At 47.0% G+C, this 23,998-nt stretch overlaps 1 protein-coding gene across 11 annotated transcripts in view; it reads left to right on the forward strand.

The window, feature by feature from the left end:
* Adarb1 (adenosine deaminase RNA specific B1) overlaps positions 1–22,158 on the forward strand; it is a 129,660-nt gene extending 107,502 nt beyond the window's left edge. For 8 of the 11 annotated variants that reach the window (XM_076558553.1, XM_076558557.1, XM_076558551.1 and 5 more), the window contains 3 exons: positions 5,805–5,986; positions 16,962–17,140; positions 18,052–22,158. In XM_076558553.1, the coding sequence (XP_076414668.1) occupies positions 5,805–5,986; positions 16,962–17,140; positions 18,052–18,231 (541 nt within the window). In that variant the 3' untranslated portion in view covers positions 18,232–22,158. Of the gene's footprint in view, positions 1–5,804; positions 5,987–6,491; positions 6,585–16,961; positions 17,272–18,051 lie in introns of those variants that run through there. The other 3 variants (XR_013046906.1, XM_076558559.1, XM_076558560.1) reach the window with 3 other exon arrangements.
* The last annotated feature ends 1,840 nt before the right edge of the window (positions 22,159–23,998 follow it).

The following is a 23,998-nucleotide window of genomic DNA, read 5'->3' on the forward strand; positions in this document are numbered from 1 at the left end:
CCTAGGTTTTCTATTGCTGTGAAGAGACACCATGACCATGGCAACTCTTATAAAGGAAAACATTTAATTGGGGTGGCTTACATTTTCAGAGAATTAGTCCATTATCATCATGGTGCAGCATGGTGGCACACAGGCAGACATGGTGCTGGAGAAGGAGCTGAGAGTTCTACATCTTGACCTGTAGACAGCAACAAGTGAACTCTGACATTGGGCGTAGCTTGAGCATTGGAGACCTCAATGCCTACCCCAAGTGACACACTTACTCCAACAAGGCCACATATCCTAATAGTAACACTCCCTTTGGGGGCCATTTTCTTTCAAACCACCATACTGATTAATCAGCCAACCAGTCCTCCCAGCATACTTCAGATAGGCAAAATGCTGGTTCATGACCTGCCTTGTTTCCATTCCAAGGTATAAGTATTTTCCCAGCGTTCTACACTTTCCTTGTAGGCAGAGGCCACGAACAGGTATGCCACACTTTCTTGTCCCTTCACTACAGTCTCTGCTCAGTTTTATAGTGGGCTGGATTATGTAGATTCTTAGTTAAACACAACTTCTAACTTTCCCACACCACTAAAAATGAAAGCCATATAGTACGAAAAGAGTTCTGAAGAAAGAAAAAGAAGGGTTCTGACTGTCAACCAACATCAACTTAGAGTCTAGATTGGGAGTGACCTTGATGCTTTGCAGAACAAAGGCACTGGTGTGAAGGGTTTGTTGCGTGAGGGGAATCCACCACTGTGGAGATCTGGATGCATAGGTGCTGGGCAGAGGCCACTAGCACTATAACATTCCAGAAGAGGTGGAGAACTGACATCTGGTATAGGCTGAGGATAGGGAGGAGGCACTAGAGGTCACCTTAGTGTCCGGCTAGCCCAACAGTGAGGGCAGCCCCAGAAGGGTTGCCCTTAGAACAATGAGAGGCCCCGTGAAGAGCCCTGAGCATCTTCCTGGGACTGCTATGTCTTTGGCCTCTGCTGCCTGAGGATGCAAGAAAAAACAGATCTAAGTACAGAGAGGAGGCTTTTTTGGCACATTCACTTGCTCAGAACAGGTGGTAGGTAAGCAAGGGCTGCTTTATGGATGGGGAAGGGGGCTTCTGCAGAAGCTCCTGGAAGAGCCACACTCTGAGCAAAGTTGTTTTGAAGGGCACAGGTGGCTTTCTCTGAAGGTTAATTGTAACATGGGAGCAGAGAAGAAGGGGACCCACTGAGCAAACTGCTGTCCTGAACAGGCTGCTTGTCTGAGCAAGGGCTGTGGAAGGAGGCTATGGTTGGATCAATGTAGTGCTCTTGTGTGTCTTCTGGTCCCTGTCCTTGGTATGCTCAGGCTGTGCAGTAGATTCAGGTGGGAGAGATCAGGTGACAGCACTCTTTAGCCCATTCTCAAAGAATAACCTAAAGAAAACAAAAACAAGCCACAGACCAGGCCAAGAAGCGTGAGTACTTATTGTCTTTTGGTGACAAATGGGTCCTCTTCCAGAGGCCTGCGCAGGGAGACTCCTCATCTAGTGCTCTGGCCCAGGTGGACGTGGAAACTGGGCAGGCATTTGTAGGTGTGTGGTTAGAGTGTACATGAAGATAACTTGGTGAATGCTTTGCCATGTGGAATCTTGTTATATCTGGGATGTCCTTGCATGGTGGTCTGTGGTCCGAGAAAGTGGGCATGGCTATTCTCTGTAAGATTGATTGTCTTTGAGTAGAGCTGGCTGAGGAGCTGTTTTCTGCCCAGTGCCTTGGAGCTCTAGAAGCTCCTGGGATCCCCAAGGAAGTGTGTGCTTAGAATTAATGAGTCCTAACAGATGCTGGTTTCTGCAAGATCACAGCATTACTGCCCAGGGGACTGAGTTCTGCTTAAGTCGTCTAAATCAGCAGGCTTCTCATCTGCATCAGAAAGGAGCCCTTGGGCTTCCAGAGCTGAATCATTTCAGATGTTCTGTAAGGATGGGGAAAGCTGTTTTAATTTCCTTTTTAGAGGATAGAAAGAATACATCCTAGGAATGACTAGTTGTCCATTCAGCATGTTGACCTTCTTTGTGGGGGCTGGGGGTGGTCACAGAGACTAGAAGTATAAGTTAAGTGAAGGGCTGGTGAGGGAGCTCAGTGGATGGTACACGTGTGTCCCAGTCCTCTAGACTGCAGCAGGAAGTCAGGAGCCTCACGGGCTCCAGGGGAGCTGGTAAGAGAGATCTGGCCTATTTGACCTGTGCTCTTTTCTGGGAACCTGTTTGGGTGTTCCTGGGAGGGAGTGGGCGAGACCAATCAATGTCTTCCCAGGACTGTGCCAGCTGCTGCAGGGAGAGACTGAGGCCCAAACCTCTTGTTCCTTCCAGAGAGGGTACAATCTCGAGGCAAAGGTGGCATCACTTGACCCTGGCCTAGCTGTGGTGTTATATAGAAGTCAGAGACTAGATCTATTCTTTTTGTTTTTTGAATTTATTATTTATTTATTTATCCTGCCTCCCGATCCCACCTCAAAATCAAACAAAATAAAAATTAAGAGAAAATGAGGGGAAAAAAGAGAAAAAAAAAAGGAAAAAGGGGAAAATCTTGTCATGGAAGCTGCATGGAAGTTATGGTGAGTCACGCAGTAAACCCTTTTATCCATATATTTTACATGTAGGTATTTATCAAAAAGAATAGTCGGTCCATTTCAAAGGTCTGTGGTCTCTACTGCACCATTGATGCTGGGCCCTCACTGGGACTCTTCCTAGACATCCCATTGCCCCTGTGTCATGGAGACCCTGCAGCCCGTGGTCCACAGAACTGCGCCCCCACTCCGTGCTCCAGCAGATCACAGATGGGGTGGATGCTGGGGTGGGCCAACACATAACCCTGATTCTGGGCCTGAGTAGTTGCAGGGTTGGCCAGCCGGTTCTTCCCTGTCTTTGCCACCAGGGTGGGCTCTCCAGCATTGCCCTGGCTAGTTCACCCTTTGCAGCGATGAGCGAGGGGTGGGGCCAGTTCTCTGGCTTTCGCATCCTCAGGGGCAGTTCTCCTACTCTACACCTTCAGGGCCAGCTCTGCTGTGTTACCAGGCAAGGTGTAGGGGCCACTTACCAGCTGCAGCCCTTATGACCTCAGGGCTAGCTCTCCCACCTGCCTCGGGCATCGATGGATGGGTGGGGAGGGCATCTCCCCACTACGTGCTGCCACTAGACAGATAAGTAGTGAGGACAGCTCTCCCGTGCTCACAACCCGGGCCTGGCTTACCCACACCTCTCCTATCGTTAAAGCTGTGACAGGAAGAGAGAGATAAAGGTAATGCTAGGTGTGGCCTTGAGTGAAAAAAAAAAAGGAGGACGTGACTGCTCCTAGGTATGGTGGAGGTTTATTGTAGATATGAGGGAGAGCACAGCCAGAACAGAAGCATCTGGAAGGGTCCAGACTGAACATAGCCAGCCGACTGAATGGAGCCGCCTTGAGGAGAGGGGTGAGGGAAGAGTAGAAAAGGAGAGGGGAACGAGGAACAGCGGCCAAGAGGCCAAGAGGCCAAAGAAGACAGCCAAAAATGGACCACGTAGCCAAAATGGCTGGGCGATATAGGAAAGAGAAGATGGGAGAAGGGCAGCCCAGCCCAGTCTGTGGGCTGGAGAAGTTTAAGGTAGTGGGCAAGGTGTGTTAGCCGGGGACTCTATAACAAGTAGGGACTGAGGGATGCTGGGAGAACCTGGCAGCCGGTGTCTGCTCTGATATGTTAGTAGGCATCTCAGCCCTTTGAGATGGCAGGGTTGGAGACCCAGGTTGGAGAGCTAACAGCCCTGAGCAGCTGGAGGCAGGTGGCTAAAGCTTGCCGTGAGAGCAGGTCTGCACAAGCGAGGCTCAGCCCCTGCTTGTGTGGAGCCCTCCACACCGCTTACTGGCTGTGACCACAGAGCACCTTCTACTCCCTTGCAGGTCAGAGGCCGAAGTACAGCAGGTGTCACCTGGGTATGCGGTGCCCATCCAGTGACAGTAGGCCTAGGGCACGTTCAGGGTTGGCCGTAGCCCTCTTACAGCCAGGAGTTCTCCTCTTCCCACATCTGCTGAGGCTTGTAGCATCTGGCCCATTTCCCTGACGCACGGCCACTCACTTGGACTCTTTCTTTTGGCACATGTGCCTCAGGAGCCTTCTCTCCGTGAGTCCCTTCCCCGTACTGATGACTTTCCTTTCTAAAATGCAGTGCTAGTCAGTCTGTCTCTGGAGACACCTGTGTCAAATGGGATTCAGTTACCTCCATGTCTCCAGTCCTCCAGAACCTGCTTAGTAGGGTCTCACCCTTTCCCTTTGTGGCGCCTGGCCCCTCGGATCAACCCCACCCTCTGGCCTGGCGTGTCCCTCCATGGTTACCTCCACCTGTCCCAAATCCCTTGTCCCAGAGGCTGGAGTATGCCATCCTCCTGCATCCCCTCTCTTTGGGGCTGAGCTTCAGGATCAGCTCCAGGAGCCTTCAGTTGGCACCTCCTCTTGAGTGGGCAGCCTCTCTTACCCCTTTTCTCAGAGAAGCCTGTACTTGGCCTCACATTGGTTGTACCTCAGTTCATGCGCCTTCATTTATTGTTTGCCTTTTTGCTGCTACATCATTCGTTACTTAGGCTGTATCTTCTCCTGTCCTCTCCCATCTGCTTAGTGCCAGCCACATGTGACACACACAAAAGTTGCTTGGTATGCAGTGGCTTCCAGGTTGCTCAGCTGTTCTTGTCTGTGGGGTGTCAGAGTGTTGCTGCTGCAGACGTCAATCAGTGGTGTGCTAACTGCCAGCTCATTGTACTGTCTCTGTCTCCAGTGCATGCACCACAATTGTCACACCTCCACTCCCACCCTGGGGCACCATCCTCTGAGGAGCTGGCTCTGGGGAGCTCCACATGAGACTGTAGCCCTGGCTCAGGGCACCTTGTTTTCTGATTGAACAGCCATTTTATTAGAAGAAGGAAAAGTATATGTATTTGCCCTTGTGAAATTTCCCTCAGGTTTTTCACAAGAAACATGTGGCTTCTTAATACCTTCTAAGAGATAACCTCCAGAAAGTATATTGTAATGGGAAAACATAATAGCTATGCTAGTTCGTTTTTCTCAACTTGAAACAAACCTAGACATAGCTGTAAAGAGGGAATCTTAATTGAGAAAATGCCACCATAAAATTGACCTGTAGGCAACTCATAGGGCATTGTTTTGATTAATGATTGATGTGGGAGGGCCCAGCCTAAAGGGGATGGTGCCACCCCTGGACAGGTGGTCCTAGATGGTGTAAGAAAGCAGGCTGAGCATAGTGCAGTGGTGCACACCTTTAATCCCAGCACTCAGGAGGCAGAGGTAGGTGATCTCTGTGACGTCGAGGCCAGGCTGGTCTACAGAGCGAGTTCCAGGACAGCCAGGGCTGTTACACAGAGGAACCCTGTTTCAAAAAAACAAAAAAGAAAGAAGCAGGCTGAGCAGGCTCTGTGGAGCAAGCCAGTAAGCAGCATTTCTCCATGACTAATGCTTCAGTTCCTGCCTCCAGGTTCCTGCCTTGAGTTCCTGTCCCGACTTACCTCAGTGATGGAGTGTGACTGACCTGAGAGTTTTGAAATGAAATAAACCTTTTTCTCCCTGAGGTGCTTTTAGTTGTGGTGTTTTATCATAGCAATAGAAACCCTAAAACTATGGCCCAAAGTTATTTCACTGTGTAAGATAATTTTTATTTGAGCTGCTGAGTCAGTGATTTTCACTGCCATGGTCTTCACCTTTTACAATCCCAACAGCATTAGCCATGTATCTCTCTGCTGTGTCTATATGTGGTGCCATACCTGTGTCTACTGAGATGTGCTTCCTTCTCCTTGCAGCTGGAACGTGGTGGGCATCCAGGGGTCCCTGCTCAGCATTTTCGTAGAGCCCATCTACTTCTCCAGCATCATCTTGGGCAGCCTGTACCATGGGGACCACCTCTCCAGGGCCATGTACCAGCGGATCTCCAACATAGAGGACCTGCCGCCACTCTACACCCTCAACAAGCCCCTGCTCAGCGGCAAGTACCCTTGCATCACCTCCTCCCTCAGTGCCCTGAGCTCACGGTATCTGGGTCCTACACATCACCCCACCTGGAGCCAGCATATGGCTGCCAGGAAGCAGCAAAGCCATTAAAAAGGGTACAAGACCTTGTCTCTGAGCCTCTTGACCTGGTCTCCTGGGCCTTTTAAGGCAATCTTTCTATGAGATAAATGCCTTTCCACAGTTGTGAACCTTGGTATTCACTACAGAAGTTGCAGGAGCCTGACACCTCTGTGCTTTCTCATGTACTTCGTATTCATTCCTGCCCCAGTGGCAAAGACTTAGGCAGTCTTCCCAAGACCAACCAGGGTGGGCCTTGGCAACCTTCCATCCTCACCCAGATGCTGTCCAAGTGCTGCTGACACCCTCCCACCCAGCTCCCTCTGAACTGTGGTAGGTGTGGCAGCTATGCTGACCACACACGCCTCTCCTTCACTGGTGCCTTCCCCTGCCCTTTATTACTGGTTTCTTTTCTTTTTTAGAGTGTCAGTGGCTAACAGTAGAGTGAACAGGAGCTTTTGAATTCAAAGGTCCTAACTTCTAAGCCCACCCTTATTTAAAAGGACACAGTTAAGGTATTTTTACTCTTTTAAAAAAAATAACATTTTACTTACTTCTGTAAGCTCAAAACTAAAACCATATCCTAAACTTTAAAAAAAAAATGCTTCTTTTTGGGGTGCATGTGTTCTCTGCCTCAGTGCCTGGCTGCTAGCATGTCTTTAACTGCAAGAAAGCAGTGTGGACTTTTATTTGATAGCATGTCTGTCAGAGCATATGAAGTAAGCGGAGAGGGAAAAGATGACAGTTACCTGGCATCAAATATTGCAGTTCCCTAGCCATTTTTTCCTTATTCTTTTTTTTAACTCATGAAACCTGAAGTTAAGTTGAACTTGGAATAGTAAGACCCTTTTAGTATTGTTAGTGCATGAACTTCTCAGGAGTCAGGAAATTTTCAGTGCGATACATTTGGAGGAAGGTTACTTTCTTAGCTGATGCTATAACAAGGTATCTGAGCAAAGATGGTTGATAAAGAGATACTTCTTTAGCTCACAGTTTTGGAGACTGAAAGGCCAAGATCAGGGGGCCTCATTTGTTCAGTGTCTAGCTCACATGGGACAGGAAGGCATCACAACAGAGAGAGTATGCATGCAGAGCCCATGGTGGGGCTGGAGAGATGGCTCAGCAGTAAGAACACTCAGTTCAGTTCCCAGCACCCACATGGTAACTCACTGCCTCCCATAACTCCAGCTCCAGCAGGCCTGAGGCCTCTTCTGTCCTCCACAGGCGCACACACAACCACAGCACAGTCTCCTCTCTCCTCCTCTTCCCCTCCTCTCTCTCTCTCTCTCTCTCTCTCTCTCTCTCTCTCTCTCTCTCTCTCTCTCTCTCTCTCTCTCTGTCTCTCTCTGTCTCTCTCTCTCTCACACACACACACACACACACACACATACACACACTTGAAAGAGGGACAGAGAACAAAGAAATGAACCCTAAAGCAAGGTAAGGGTCAGCATCCCTGTTTATAAAAACTTGCTCTCCAGGAACTGACCAGGGTCCTTCCTGTGAGAACATTAATCCCTTATGAGGGTGTGTGCCCAGTGGCCTAACCTCTTTGGCCTCAGCGCACTAAGTACAAGCTTCTGTACAAGTACAAGAGAATACAGTCCAACCAGGTCCAAAAGGTGGTGAGTGCTCATCCCTAGTTGCCACTGTCTTGTATTCATTCATAGAATGTGAATGTGAGATACAGGGCGCACAGATGCCCCAAAATAGCTGAATAGACTTTCTAAGCAACATTCCATCAAACTGAAATCTGAAATGGACCTCATTTATAAAAGTCAGATGTGCTTTATGTATATGAAATTCATATATATGTATATATATGAATGACAAATATCTGCCGGATAGAATATAAAGTTATTATTGTAGTCCACATTTTTGAGAGTACAGAATATGTAAAAGAAAATGTTGTTTACCTCTTCTCCATATCGTCTCTACTCTCCAAGGCCTCTCCTGACCCTTCATTTTTGGAGTCCCTGCCCCTGGCCTCCCTACCTTCCCAGAGACCACACCTGCAATTCAGCTGAGCGAGGCTGACTCTGCAGGTGGCAAAAGGGAGCCTGGGTCACAACCCTCCGTTGACTTTGCCTTCTTGGTAGCCTGTGGGCCTCAGCTTCTTCTTTTGCCCAGTGATTGGGATGGACCAGGTACCTTTTCTGGTCCTTCTGGATGAGAAGTACAGGGGTGCTGCCCAGTCTCGGGAAGCAGAGTGTGACTCGGCTGAGCCACTGGACAGCAGCAGAGTCATTGCAAGGTGGGAGCCACTTGAGATGTTTCACTTTGGAAACAGTGCAGTGTGCCGCTTCTGCTTTGCTTTGGTAAGGACACCTTCAGATTAGGGTGCCTGAAGTAAGGTGACCCAGGACCCGAGGAGGAGAGGCTCCCACAGTCCATAGCAAAGTCAGATCCCTGAAGAGTTAAAGATGGAAACAGATACCCCAGTGGGTGTCACCAGAAACAAAAGCAATCAGAGAACTTGATAGCATCTTGAATTTGTGAGGTCACGCTCTTAGGAAATCCCCATCATAGCAGAGCCTTGCAGTTCTCTGGGATGTTATCTTACATCTAACAAGTGGCTTGAACAAAGGGACAGTTGGGACATCAGTTGATTTCTGTCAGCCCCTTTCTGAGCTGAGCAGATGTGGTGTAAAGTACATGTGTTTGTTATAGTTGGTGTTGCGTTTGGAGACCTTGCCTCCGCCAGTTTCATCTGCGAGAATGAAGGCCATTGTACCAGTGAATTGTCATGTCTTTACGGAGGGAGAGAAGTCAATACACACATAACACAGGATGATTAAACTCACCAAGACAAGGTGACCTAAAAATTCACAAATCAAGTTAAAAAAGTCTGGCACCAGGCAGCTTCTTTTTTGGTTTTATTTTGCTTGTTTTTAATGCTGTCACATTTGAAATAAGAATTAAGTTTTATTTCTCCATGAAAGTGTATCACTGAGAACTCCCTGGTGCACTGTGGGCATTGGTTTTGGCATGAAGCCATACACACTATTAGTGATGGTTTGTATTGCAGGCATGTGCTGCCACACTTGGCTTTTCACGTGAATTCTGGGGATCTGAACTCAGGTCCGTATCCTCATGTCTTTACCTGCTGAGCCATCCCCAGGCTCCCTTCACAGTGATTGGACACAGAAGCCGCTCTGGCTTCCTCAGCAGCTCTTTCCTGTTAGCTGCATATCCAGCACTTGCATGTTTCAGGGCAGCCTGGAGTCAGCTCCTGTCCAATAGGCTCCCTGACTTTGATCCTTCATTGACCAAGACCATTGTCCAAGGCTCATGGAGACACAGAGGGAAGTCCAGCGGTAATAACTGTCCCTACGTGAGGGCTCTGGGGCTGGGTGACAGGCTGCTAGGATGGTGTGGGGTGGACTGGGCTCCCTCAATGCTAGTTTTCAGGGCAGTATTGCCACAAGAATGAATGAACAAGGGGGCTAGGCAGGTGATTTCTAGGAGTGGAGTCTGTATGTGAGGAGCTCGGGGAGGCGGTTGGACTGCCACGCCGTGGGGAAGATGTACTCCTCCCTGCAGGAGAGCAGTGGCTGTTCATTCTGGTGGACTCACAAGCAGCAACCAAGCCACTTTCTGTAAAGAAAGTAAGAGTGGCAGTCCACAGCTGCACTGCTTCCAGCTTAAGGAATTGGTTGTTGGTGGACACAGCGATAGAGCATCCTAGCAGCCTGTCACCCAGCCCCAGAGCCCTCACGTAGGGACAATTATTACCGCAGGACTTCCCTCTTGTGTCTCCATGAGACTTGAACAATGGTCTTGGCCAGTGGAGGATCAAAGTCAGGGAGCCTATTGGATGGGAGCTGACACCAGGCTGCCCTGAAACATGCAGAGGCTCCCTCCCTCCCATAACTAGTGGCTCTCTGGGCCATCATGGGCAGGTACCAAGTACATAGCTTCTCTTCAAGTTCATGCCTTGGGCTAAGGAAGGAGCTCAGTGATAGAGCATTTGTCTTCCACACAAAGTCCCTTGTTTCAGTTCCCCTGGAAGGAAGGGGAGGGATATTCAGTTATTTACAGAATAAAGACTAGGACTGTCTTAGTTAGGGTTTCTATTGCTGTGAGGAAACACCATGACCATAATAACTCTTATAAAGGAAAACATTTAGTTAAGTGGCTTACAGTTTCAGAGGTTTCGTGCATTATCATCATAGTGCGACATGGTGGTGTGCAGGCAGACATGGTGCTGGAGAAGGAGCTGAGTGACCTACATCTTGACTTGCAGGCAACAGGAAGTAGTCTGAGATACTGGGTGTGGTTTGGACACATATGAGACCTTAAAACTCACCTCCACAGTAACATGCTTCCTCCACCACCACCGTACCCACTTCAACAAAGCCACACCTAGTAGTGCTACTCCCTTCGGGGGCCATTTTTCTTTCAAACCACTGTAAGTGCATTTCCCTTAATCTACTAATAAGGACTAATAATAATTTCTAAAACATGAACCCATAGAAATCGTTAATGTCTGTATTGGTCATTATGTGTAGAATTCATTTCCTATCACCCTATTTTGTGAAGAACCTATTAGAATGTGCCTTTGAAGTGAAAATAAGAAAAACTGTCAATGCCAGCTCTCCTGATTTTTAAGTTGAATCTGTTATTGGGCCAATTCACAGTTTCTCTGCAGTTTTGTGTTAAAAGTTCTTATTTAGCACACTTAATTTACAACAACTGGGGACTCTCATTACCAGCCAAGTCATTCCTGTTTTTATTGGTTTCTGCACGGTGGCCTATGATCAACTCATTACCCTAGTTCTCACTTTGCAGCCCCAGAGAGGTAAGTTGCTCATGGGTGTCCGTCCTCATGATGTGTCAGCCCTGGGGACTTGAAATGTACTCGGGTGACCATTTTGAGCCTTCTGCTCAGATAAAGCATGTGGTTAGATTGGAACCTTGGGCTAGCTATTTTCTTTTTGCCTTATTTGCTCTGTTTTTGTTCAAGATGGCAATTTACTTAGGTTAAAATATAGGAGGGGGGACTTGCACTTTCAGAGTTCTACTTCTTAGTTAATTGACCATTTAACTTTAATGTGGAATGTTCCAGCTCTAGTGCATAGGATTCACTCAGCACTGGCCCTTCACTGTGGCTTTGTCACATAGAACAGTGCAGCAGAAAAGGAAGAATCCTTATGGTCAGAGATTCCCACAAATTGCAGCTAAGTGGACATTCATTCTCCTCCCTTCAGAAAAGGGACTGTCGTGATACTTTCCATTCAGTGCTTGGCTAGCTCAGCAGCAAACTCAGGAAGAAGCAGTTGCAGATCCCAAGATGAATCAGAAGCAAGGATCCACAGAGACACTGAAGAGGGTGCTGTTCTCAGAGGAAGTGATGTGACTCAATAAATAGCCCAAGATGCTGAGTTGTCTACAAGGCTGCAGCCTTGAACAAGTTCGTTTTCCTTCACACATGTCAGGAAGCTGTCTTAGCTGTTACGGTGTGGTAGGCTCAGCACGCACCCTTCCTGGCAAGAACCCTGCCAGCACCTCGTTCACTCACAGCAGTGCTGACAGCTGGCTGTGGGGTAGCACTGAGCCAGCTGTACATGGTAGCATCTGTGATGCTTTCCCTCTGAGCAGTGTCCATTCTTGTGATGTCTAACCACCCTTTTTTGTGGGTGGTCAAGTATGGGACCAAACTCCATGTTCTGAAAAGTTGTAGAGAGCAGTAAGGGTACCTCTCCTTTGCTTTTCTATCTCACCCTTACTTTGTTGACTTGTCTGACTATGTTAAGCTCATCCTGACCTAGAACTCTTGATCCTCCTGCCTCAGTCTCCTGAGTGCTGGGATTACATTACCACATTGGGATACATTACCATATTGAGCTGCAAGGCTGCTGTAGTTTTCTTTTTTTTTTTTTTTCTTTCTTTTTTTTTCTTTGTTTTGAGACAGGGTTTCTTTGTGTAACAGCGCTGGCTGCCCTGGATCTCGCTCTGTTGACCAGGCTGACCTTAAACTTAAACTCACAAAGATCCGCCTGCCTCTGCCTCCCAAGTGCTGGGATTAAAGGTGTGCACCACCACCGTCCAGCCATAGTTTTCTTTTCTTTTCTTTTCTTTTTTAAGATTTATTTATTTATTATGTATACAATATACTGCCTGCATGTGTCTCTGCAGGCCAGAAGAGGGCGCCACATCTCATTACAGATGGTTGTGAGCCACCATGTGGTTGCTGGGAATTGAACTCAGGACCTCTGGAAGAGCAGCCAGTGCTCTTAACCTCTGAGCCACCTCTCCAGCCCCATAGTTTTCTTTTAATACCTTTCTCAGTCATAAAATGAGTTAAGATGCAGCTCTCTCCCAATTTTTTTCTAGAAGAGTTTGTTTAGAGTTCATACTAATGTTTCCTTAAATGTTTGGTTGAATTCAAAGTAAAGCCATTTTGTGGAGGTTTCTTTATGAGGAAATTACAAATTAATAATTTATTTTTATTTTATGTGCATTGGTGTTTTGCCTGCATGTATATCTGTGTGAGGGTGTTGGATCCCCTGGACTGAAGTTACAGAAAGTTGTGAACTGCCATGTAGGTGCTGGGACTTGAACCCAGATCCTTTGGAAGAGCAGCCAGTGCTCCCAACCACTGAGCCATCTCTCCAGCCACAGAAAATTACAAATTAAATGTCTGTTACTTCTTCACTCTTTGTCTTTGAGTAAGCTTGGTGGTTTATATCTTCCAGAAATTTGTGCATTTCATCTGATTTGTGAATTGTGAGTATAAATGTATCCCTGATATTCTTACCATTTTAATCTCTGTGGCGTCTCTAGTGGCATTGTATCCCATCCTTGTGTTGGTGATTGTACTGGCTAGTTTTTTGTCAACTTGACACAAGCTAGAGTTATCAGGGAGGAGGGATCCTCAATTAGAAAATACTTTCATAAAATAGGGTTGTAGGCAAGCCTGTAAGGCATTTTCTTAATTCGTGATTAATGGGGGAGGGTCCAGCTCATTGTGGGTAAGTCATCCCTGGGCTATTGGTCCTGGGTTCTATCAGAAAGCAGACTGAACAAGCTATGATGAACAAGCCAGTAAGCAGCACTCCTCCATGGCCTCTGCATCAGCTCCTGCCTCGAGGTTCCTGCCCTGTTTGAGTTCCTGTCCTGACTTCCTTCAGTGATGAACAGTGATGTGGAAGAGTGAGCCAGATAAAGCCTTGCCTCCCCAACTTGCTTTGGTCATGGTGTTCCATCACAGAAGTAGAAACCCTGAGACAATGGTTTGCATTGGCTTTTTCCAGTCAGCCTAACTAACAGTATCAATTCTTCTGATCATCTCTAAAAAACAACTTCTGCTTTCATTGATTTTCCCCTATTATTTTGTTTTGTATTTTAATTACTTCTGTTTCTTCATTGTTTTCATTTTTCTGTGCACACAGTGTGTTACTTGCTCTTTCTCTAGTTCTTCAAGATGCTAGCAGAGATCGTTCTTTTACTGCTTTTATAGCATTTATAAATATCATTATGTTGTGTTTTCATTTTCACTTATTTCAAAACTCCTTGACTATAGGTTATTTGCAAGTGTGCTGTTTACTTTCAGAATGTTAGAGGGGTTTGCAAAAATGTTTGTGTTACCAATTTCAAATGGACCTCCATTTTATAATCTAGGTCCTTTTAAATTTCTTAAGACTTCTTTTGCAGTACAGCAATGTTCTTTCTATATTGGGCTGGTGAGATGGCCCAGTGGTTAAAGACACTTGCTGTCCAGCCTGATAACCTGAGTTGGGTCCCCTGGGTACACATGGTAGAAGGAGAGGGACCGTTTGCCACAGGCTATCCTCCGACTACCACAGTCTGTTCTGTTCTGTACATGTGTGTACAAAATAAATATATATACTGGTTTTTCAGACAGGGTTTCTCTGGCTATCCTGGAGCTTGGCTCTGTAGACCAGGCTGGCCTTGAACTCAGATATCAGAATGCCTCTGCTCCCTGAGTGCAGGGATTAAATGTAACACTGCCACCCTACATAAGTATATTTTAAAAATCCATCTTTATAAATGTTCTGTGAGAACCAGAAAAGAATGCATATCCGTTGTTTTTTAGGTAGAATAATCTATAAATGTCAACTTGACCAAGCTGACTGACTTGGTCATATCTTTCATGTCCTTACTGATCCACTTCGCTTTTCATGAGAGGATATTGACTCTCTCTTCACTAGAATTGTAGATTGCCTGTTTCTCCTAATTTAAGTGTTTACTTCATATATTTTTCAGCTCTGTGATAAATGAATAGAATTTTAGGATTGTTGACTTCTTTTAATAAATCAATCTCCTTTATCATTGTAAGATAACATTTATTCTCTGGAAATGTCCTTTGTTCTGTAATCTGCTTTATGACCTCAGCTTTCCTCTGATTGTTGATAGTATGTATATCTTTTTTGTTTGTTTGGTTTTGGTTTTGGTTTTGGTTTTTCGAGACAGGGTTTCTCTATGTAGTTTGGTGCCTGTCCTGGATCTCGCTCTGTAGACCAGGCTGGCCTCGAACTCACAGAGATCCGCCTGGCTCTGCCTCCCGAGTGCTGGGATCAAAGGCGTGCGCCACCACCACCCGGCTTAGTATGTATATCTTTTAAATATCTTTTTGTTTTAAACACAATAATCCCTTCCTTTTAGCTGAGGTCTTTAAACCATTTACTTTTATTACAATTATTATTAACTGTCATTTTTGCTACTTATTTTCTATTTAATCCTAATGTTCGTGGTTGCCCCTTTCCATTTTTCTTACCGTAATATTGATTGTGTTTGATGATTATATTTTAGCTCCCTTTTACTTTTTTAGCTGTTACTTTTTGTTTTGTAGATTTAATAATTTTAAAGGGTTTATAATGTACATCCTTAATGTATCACAGTCTGCCTTCAAGTGATACTATCCCACTTCACACACAGTGACATCCCCCTGACTCTGACAACAGACGCTCCCATTTCTCCTCCCCCAGCCTTTGTGGTATCATAACAATTTAATTTTTCGTGTGCTAAAAATCCCGCATTATTACTTTGATTTCAAATTTCTATTATCTTTTAAAGGTATTTAAATGAAGGACTCCCTCCCTCCCCCCTACCTCTCTCTCTCCCTGTTTTCCTTTGTGTGGATCTGGATTCCCATTTGCTATCATCTTCCCCCTTGACTTAAAGAACTCTCTTACCTTCCTTTTAAGAGTCTCCTGAAGATGAATTAACTATTCAGCGTCAGTATGTCTGAAAGTGTATTTTGCTTTCATCTTTAGAAATAGATTTTGCTGAGCTAGTGTATCTCTCTGGGATGGGAGGGCTTTATGCTTCTTTAGAACTCAAAGGCCATTGCCCTGTCTTCTTATCTGCACGGTCCAGCCCGTCTTGGCTCCTCTGTTTGTCTTCTCTTACTGTGCTTAAGATTTTTCACTCTGTGCTGATGTTGAGCAGTTTATTGTGACATGCTTTGATGTAGTTTCTTCATATTTCTTATGCATGGGGTTTGCTGAATGTCTTAGTTCTGTGGTTGGCTGTTTCATAGAATGTGGAAAGATTTTATTCATATTTCTTTATATATATATTTCCGTGCCCCATCTCTTTCAGGAATTCCAGTTACACATAGATTTGGTTCTTTCATGTTCTCTCTCTCTCTCTCTCTCTCTCTCTCTCTCTCTCTCTCTCTCTGTGTGTGTGTGTGTGTGTGTGTGTGTGTGTGTGTGTTTCATTCTGAGTAGCTCTGTCATTATGTCTGATGGTTCACTGGTATTTTCTTCTGCACTTTGTGATTAAGTCCATCATGGATACTCTTTTCTCCGACACTGGTTCCTCTCTAGAAGTTTGGTCCAGGGCTTTGTCTCTGTCTTGTGTGTACTTGCTAGGAACCTTTCCCCCCAGTCCTCTCAGAAGCCTTTTAGTTTTGCAGAACTAGCATACTGTGGTGAGTTTTCCTGCTCAGGGATACTCTGCAGTCTTTAGATTACCTCTGCATTTCTGTCCCTGTGCCACTCTGTCCTGGGAAGTCCGGCTGTAGAAGGGTCATAGCATCTGCATGTCTTGTATCTTAAGGCACAACATAAAACTTAAATGTGTGTGTTCAATATCCTTAGCCAGATCTCTCTCTATGTCTCTGTCTCTCTGTCTCTCTCTAACTAACTCTCTCTCTCTCTCTCTCTCTCTCTCTCTCTCTCTCTCTCTCTCTCTCTCTTTCTTGGTTTTTCAAGACAGGTTTCTCCTTGTAGCCCTGGCTGTCCTGGAACTCACTCTGTGGACCAGGCTCGTCATGTACTCACAGAAATTCTCCTGCCTTTGTCCCCTGAGTGCTGGGAATGAAGGCATGTGCCGCCACCGCCTACCAGATATCTTCCTAAAACCTTTCACTCTTCGAAGCAAGCCTGTGGTTGGTTACGGTGAAATCATTTAAGTATGAGAGTGCACCTGTGCTTACTTGCTAAGTACTAGGTTTCTGTGCGTGCCGGAGTGCTGTGCTATGAAACTGAGTAGCCCGGTACCTGGCATTTCAGTGGCAAGGCTATATACTGTCTTTGAGAAGCCCTGCTAGTTCTGCTTTGTAGAACCGGAGGCCGCTTGCCCATCTGTCCCTTGCTAGGTGTCTAGCTCTGTTGGTCTAGCTCTGAGGCAAGCTTGGTAGGAAACCCTGTGGATTCGGGGATCTGTCAGACTCTGTAGTCTTGCCCCTCACAGACAAGCATACATTTATGTATCGATTCTGACTTCTTAGCCCTGTTTTCCCTGGGCCACCGAGAGACAGCTGCACACTGGGAGGCTTGGCCTCCTCCTTGTGGCAGTCATATGCCTTGTCCTGGTAGGATAGGCATCCTCCGCTCTGACCCGTGTGCTGTGCCGTCTACCTCCTTCTTCCTGGCGGGAAGCGAGGGCTTCACGTCACTTCCGTGTCTGCTCTGTTCCAGGCATCAGCAACGCAGAGGCACGGCAGCCGGGGAAGGCACCCAACTTCAGTGTCAACTGGACAGTGGGCGACTCTGCCATCGAGGTCATCAACGCCACCACGGGGAAGGACGAGTTAGGGCGCCCGTCCCGCCTGTGTAAGCACGCGTTGTACTGTCGCTGGATGCGCGTGCACGGCAAGGTACTGAGGCGCCCTCACTGGGGGTCGGCCGGCCCACCTTCCCCAGCGTGTCCGTCTCCATTCCTCCCATCCCTCCTGGTTCTCATCGTCATGTCATCATTGCAACTTCCCAACAAGACCATTTGAAAACTGATTTCTCACGATTGTTGTTAGCTTAAAAGCATGGCCCTGGCCCCACAAGCCCGAGAGCGGCCTCCAAGGCAGCTTTCCCCCACCCCGCTCACTCCTGCCGAGTCTTAGCTGCCGTCCTGGCCCTGGGGGAGGAGACTGCTGGTGCCACTGTGCCTCGAGACTCATGAAAAGGAAGGGCAGTCGCTGAGCACTGCCATGCTGCCTTCTGCCCCCTTCATCAAGGGTCAGAAACTTAATTTAGCTGCAGAGCCTTTTTCCCCAAGTTAAACTTCACATCATAGGGCCGGGTAGCACTCGTTCTTGTCTAAGTCAGGGATATGTCTTCTTATGATGAGGGCAGCTAAGAGCCCTCATGTGGGGCTCAGACAAATTCTCACCCCCTCGTGGGGAAAGACATGTCATCATGGCAACCCAAGGGCTTTGCAGGGCACCTCCAGTCTCTGCCATGTGGCAAGGCGTGCATCACCTAGGTGTTCTTTTTCATAGTTACAGGGGACAGGTGGAACTTGTGCCCTGGGATTTGCCAGAAGCACAGGTCCTGCAGCCATCTGTCGGCCTGCAGGCCGCTGTTTAGAGATGAAACTGAGCTTCAGGCTGGGCCTCTCATGGGTACTCTTCCGTCTAGGAGAGCACCTTCTTCTGTTTGCTTTTTCACGAACCCACACAGTCCTGAGCATCGTTTTTTTTTTTTTTTTTTTTTTTTTTAACATTACCTAGGTTTCTCTCTCTTCCGTTACTGTTCCAGTAGTGGCTTTACATGTGCATGTATCCTTCTACAGGTTCCCCCCCACCTGCTGCGCACCAAGATCACTAAGCCCACTACATACCACGAGTCCAAGCTGGCAGCGAAGGAGTACCAGGCTGCCAAGGCACGTCTGTTCACTGCCTTCATCAAGGCGGGGCTGGGCGCCTGGGTGGAGAAGCCCACAGAGCAGGACCAGTTCTCCTTCACTCCCTGAGGCAGGCGGGTGTGGAGTACAGAGTGCAAGGCCGTGGGGTCCTCCTCCAGAGCCTTGCATCTGAACTGGGACCGGTGTGCACCTTGGGGAGGGCGTGGGGAGTCTGGGGGAATCACTGGACATCGAGCGCCATCCCCAGCAGCTCTCACCCCAACAGGGCAGCATGGGGATGTAGGGTGCCGGGCACCTCACATGTGAATGGGGATCAGGTGCACAGTGGGGGTGCATGGGGGGGCACAGGGGCCCGTCACCACCCCTTGCCACACATTTCCCCTCTTGAGCTACCCAGTGACTGCTTTATATCTCAGTTTACATTAGACATTGAGTTCTACTGAGTAGGGCTTCCTAAGTATAGGAAAATAGAAATTACTTTGTGTGAGATTCTTGAATAAATAATTTATTCAGAGCTAGGAATGAGATTTATAAAATAAGAAGTAATTATGTCAGGTCACTTTTATGCCACATTATTTTAATTGCAAAAAAAAAAGAAAAAAGAAAGAAAGAAAGCGTTTCTCTGTGGAAGAGCACGAGAATAGAAAAGTAGGAAGAGAATCACCACACTCATATCTATGCGTGGCTGCTCCTCTCCGGTCCTTCACAGTTAGGTCCTCACAGTAAGTGTTAACAGCTCTCCTGGGGTGACCCAGCATGATATGGTGTGACCCTGGCACACACTGGCCCTGCAGCAGGGATGCTGTGTCCTGCAGAGTCATGATTTAGGATCTGCTGCCTCTAGAAACTTCCATGCCCCTGGTTAGGCTCAGATCATGGAGAACTCGATTTGCTTCTGAAGATCAAATACATCCATAGCCTGTATTGGCTGGTCATCATTTGGGGGTTTTAACCGTGTAGGTTTTGTGACCTAGAAGAACTCAATAGGGCTGCTATGCACACAGAGCACACAGCCTGCCTTCTGCTCCTTCCATGGGATCTGGTGGGTCAGAACCATGACTACGCAGAAAGCTTCACAGGATGGAGAGAGTTATTTAAGCAGGTACCATTCTTGGAGCATGCCAGGTAAGGCATATTATTAAGTTATTCCTTCCAGCTTTATCAGACACGTGTCTGAAAAACAAAGCATTCAGGTTGAAGCTGGTGAGACAGTGTGAGGCTGGAACGCTGCAGACCAGACGTTGGTGTCTCGACAGGCAGGTCTGGGTGCTATTGGCATCTTGGGGCTCAGCCCCCAAGATGCTTCTCAGCACCCGTTAGGCACAGGGTGGCCCCCAGGGCCCCGGAGTGGACCACCTGGACCTCCTGTGCTCAGACTTGCCCCAGGTGCCTTGTTGCTTCCACTCAGGATTAAGGAGGAGTAGAGGGAGGAGGGGCTGTGGCTGTCGGCTCTGTGCCAGCCGGGTCCAGCAAATTGCTCTGAAGAGCCTCAGGGCCATGAGCGGAGAAGATGCAGACTCATCCCACAGCACACATCCACTACAGCTGCATCCAGAGCACGGACAGCTGGGTGGCGCTGTGCTGTCCCCCCAGGTGTTTGTGTCCTTGACACACTGAGAAAAACCAGGACAAAAGCATAGCCACTGTCGGTCCCACCAGATCCCCAGCAGACCTCAAGAGGCCGTGCGTTGTCACTTACATGAGACCTACCGTGTCCTTGCGGGTATCTCACATGGTTCTCATCCTGTGGGGCTTGATCCTCATGGCATGAAGGTCCTACCAGAACTCCCTAGTGACATGTGTCATTACAGACATCTCCAGTCACCACCTGCCCTCCTGACAAAGGTGAGCCCTCCCAGGATCACAGAGCCCTGTGGGCCATGGCAGGGCCTTGTTTGAATACAAGGCACTGGGGTTCACTAGAGAAAGGGTCTCATGTTGTCATAGTATCAGCACCTTCCCCACAGGCTCCTGCACTTTCCGGAAAGAAAAACACCACGTTGGTGTGTTCTTACTCTTGTTTTTAAATGTTTTTTTTCTAGTGGAGATGGGGAGATGGACTTAGTTGGGTTTTGTGTTTGTTTTTAAGTACATTTTCGTTATAAAGTATAGCAAAAGTATATCCCATATACACTAAGAACCATGCATTACATCTGGCTTTCCGTGTCACATAACAAGAGTGCCCAACCGGGAGGTGAATGGTACAACATATAGCACACCTAAAACCACAGGGGCCTGGCCTGCCTGGACTTGACCTGGGTGGAGAGAGGAAGACAGCCTGGAGGGCCCCTGTAGTGAGAAAGAGGCAGCGTGGGGCATGCATCACCTTCCCCTGCTCCCAGGTTGTGGCAGCTCAAACAGCCCATCTGTGGCCAGAGAGAAAGGAAACAGAAATGTTAACTTAAGATCCTAAGCTCTTTGAGCCCCTTCCGGAAGGTCATAGACACCATGATGGTAGTCCATGTCCAGGACCTAGACATCGCACACTCAGCAGAAAACTTGACACACCAAGAACATGATGGAAATCATTTGGATACTTCAGCAGGTAAAGGTTAGGAGGTTCTCCGTTCTGGGTACTTCGCTACACCTGAAGTATTAATTCCACAAAGCATATCCCTCAGGACTATTCAGGCCCAGCTTTGACCGGGCTGTAGCTACTCATTAGGAGGGTCAATGTCACAAGGGAGTCTCAGATGGGCTAGCATGATTGTGTAGGGCCAGGGCTCTCCACTTAGATCTACGCAGGGTGGGTGTGGTGTCCATACCGTTAACCCTGATCCATTCATCGTATCAGGAGGAAGCACCTCCTCTCCCAGCAAGGGACACCAAAGAACTACAGCTTTGGATTGGAATCTGAGTCTTTGACCATTCTTCCCATTTTGAATTTTTTTTAATAATTAGAAATCAGTTTAAGTGTGCAAACCATCATCTCATAAGGCGTTGCTGTCTGTTTATTCTGTGCCCAGCTCATCTTACCTCCAGGCTGTAGTTGCTGCTTGTTTTTTCAGCCTACGTCTCCCCTTTAGTTTCAGACAGGTGCACCAAGGGTGGGCAACCCCCAGAGGGTCAGGAATGTGGGGTGAGCTGCATCACCCCGTGCTGAGAGTAAGTACACACAATGCAGGAGCAGCTTGTCACTTCCAAAACACTTTACTCCCGAAATGTCAGCTCTGTCCAGTTGTAACTTTGATCCAGAAAGAGAAAGAAAATGAGCTGAAATTCGCAGCTCTAAGTTGTCAAGATTAGGGAACGTCTCCGAAGATTCCTCCATATTGTCAGCCCCAGACTACATCATGAGAAGGCAGAGTGTATGTGTTCAGTGTGTACAGCTTGTATGTGTCCTTGTCTCTCGGCATATCTATCATGTGACAGTCTCCCCAAGGCTGAAGAGGTGGTTACACACGATCTGCAGCTGTGAACTGCTCCACACTGGGGCTCCCGAGTTCATGTGTCATTAGGGAATGGGGATTGGGAAGCCTCTGACCTGCCAGGGACCATGAGCAACTTAGTCACATAGGTCTGACCAGTCATGACTGGCTCTCAGTGCACTTTTCTTTCAGTTCCTGGGGAAATGTTCACGTCTCTGTGGTAGTGCCTGTACTTTCTGTTTGCTGTTTGAAGGACAAGTGCCCAGCCTCAGAAGCACTTAACTGTAGCCACAGCAGGAGCTGATGGTACATAGGAACTGATGGGCCATTCTTCTGAATGGAACACAGTAGGTTAAAAGCACAGTTTGCAGAATGTTAATGGGATAAGCCCCTAAAAGCTGTTTGCTTTTCCAGGCTTTGAGTTATATACTTTTAATTTGATTTTTAGAATTTGGACACTTTACATGAATGTAATTCAGCCAAGAAACATGTTGCTAAGCTACAATCCTCAGTGTTCTCTGTATGTATATTTATGTATAGACCACATGTTACAGCCTGCATGAGCTTCCTCTCACACCGAGCCCAGCCGGAACTGAGCATGAGATGTTGTCACATGTAGACAAAGGACTGAGATGTTCTTAATAAAGACTAAGACGTTTCACTATGACTTCTTGTGGAGAGTTTCCTTGTCACTTTTGTCCTTGCCTCCATCGGCAGGTCTGGAGTCGAAACCTCGTGATCGTAATTTGAAAGGTATGAATAACTGCCGCCTGAGAGCTGTGGGTCTTGAGTGTGTCTGGTATTACCTCCTGTACATCGCACCAAGCAGTCAGTGCGTTTATCCACCTGGAGACTCCCTCGGTCCCTTGCTCCTGGCTTCTCTGCCTTCCTGGAGAGATTTTGGCTGTGCTCCAGTATACAGGGTCCTCTGGAAGGAAGGGCATTCAGATTCAGGGAGAGTTGCCTACAAGATTATAGAAAGGGTGGTCTTGAGAGAATGTGCATGTATTAGGTAAGGGAGCACATGGCTAAGTCTATAAGGAAGGGACTATGATTGTGGAGTTTGGAATGGCTTTGATTTTAGTTTCCTGTTGAAAACACCTATTTGGTTGATATTTCCACAGTTAAATATAAAATTAATGTAAAGATGTTTTAAAGAGTCATATGCACCATATATCTTCTAAAAGCAGCACAGTTAGAGACATGACCCCCTTCTCTGTTTTGGAACTGATCAGGTAGTAAAACCAATTCAGGTGAGAGTTTGACATACTCTGCTTAGTTAAGCACATTTGCCTTTGAATGTCTATCTCAGGCTGAAAACAGGGAAGCCAAAATAGAGGCAAAAACAACGAACTGTTAACCTGTGTGACCTAGAAAATGTCAGCTACCTTTATATGGCCTCCTCTCCAGGGTCAGAGGGCCACTTGGCTGGGTCTCAGGCAGTTTGCTTCTTTGCTCCTGTCTTTTTACTTTCTGTCAGTGAACTGAATGTTCTTTAAAGTATTGCAGATATCGATTCTGATGTGACAGCTACCTGGCTGAGCTGTTTAGCAACCTGTTTACCTCTCTAGTTGGCGGTTGAAGCTGGGAGAATGGATCCTAAAAATGAGGCGGACTGAAGTCTCAGGCAATAGCCGCCTTTACCCGGATCATCAGTTTGTACGCTGGGGGTTAAGAATGGTCGCAGAAGCAAAGTGAGTTCAAGCTGTCTGTTATCACAAGGACAAACTGCATGTGGCAAAAACAGGTTTTCCTATCTAGAGGCATGTAAACAAGTAACAATAGCCAGCTGTGATGGATATCTGACGTAAACTCACTTCTGTCTGCTGCACCTGGGAGGAGCATGAAAACACATGCCAAGAACAATTCCGTATTTTTGAAGAAACAAGTCTCAAGGCTGTCTTGTTTTCTTAGAATTTTACAAGTACTCAGAATTCCCCTCACACAGCTTGCACTGTGTTTCAATAGCAGCCCGTCCCTTTCTTTTCTGTAAGTATGAAGGAGCATTCGATGGCGACACTAGGCAAATAAGAGAAGGACTGCGATACAGTTAGTCAGAGCACTTCCTCACTCACGTGGGAGAGGCCCAGTTCCATCCCTGGTGCCATGGAAACTCTGGAGGGAAGAGAGAGCATGTCTGTGCAGACAAACAAGCTTGGAGCCATAGGAACAAGAACGCAAGTCTTTTCTCACCTCAGTGCATAACCTGAACACTACCTGCATGTTTCATGAGGGTGTTTCAAATTAAGACTCATTTTCTTTCCGTATAAAAAGAGCCACATGTTTAAAATCCTGACTTCACTGTCTCCAGTAACTTCTCTTCCAGGCTGTCCACTATACTTCATTTCTTGTGGTTTTCTTTTCCAATATCCCTGGAAAAGCTTGCTAACACTTTTGTTTCTATCGGAAAAGTAGGTCAGTTGTTTTTTTTGTTTTTTTTTTCCTGGCAGAAACTAGGTCTAACTTGGTTCACTGCTGTGAAAAGAAGGATTAGGTTACATGGAGGA

This window comes from Peromyscus maniculatus, chromosome 21, assembly GCF_049852395.1.
Source record: "Peromyscus maniculatus bairdii isolate BWxNUB_F1_BW_parent chromosome 21, HU_Pman_BW_mat_3.1, whole genome shotgun sequence".
Classification (NCBI taxonomy): domain Eukaryota; kingdom Metazoa; phylum Chordata; class Mammalia; order Rodentia; family Cricetidae; genus Peromyscus; species Peromyscus maniculatus.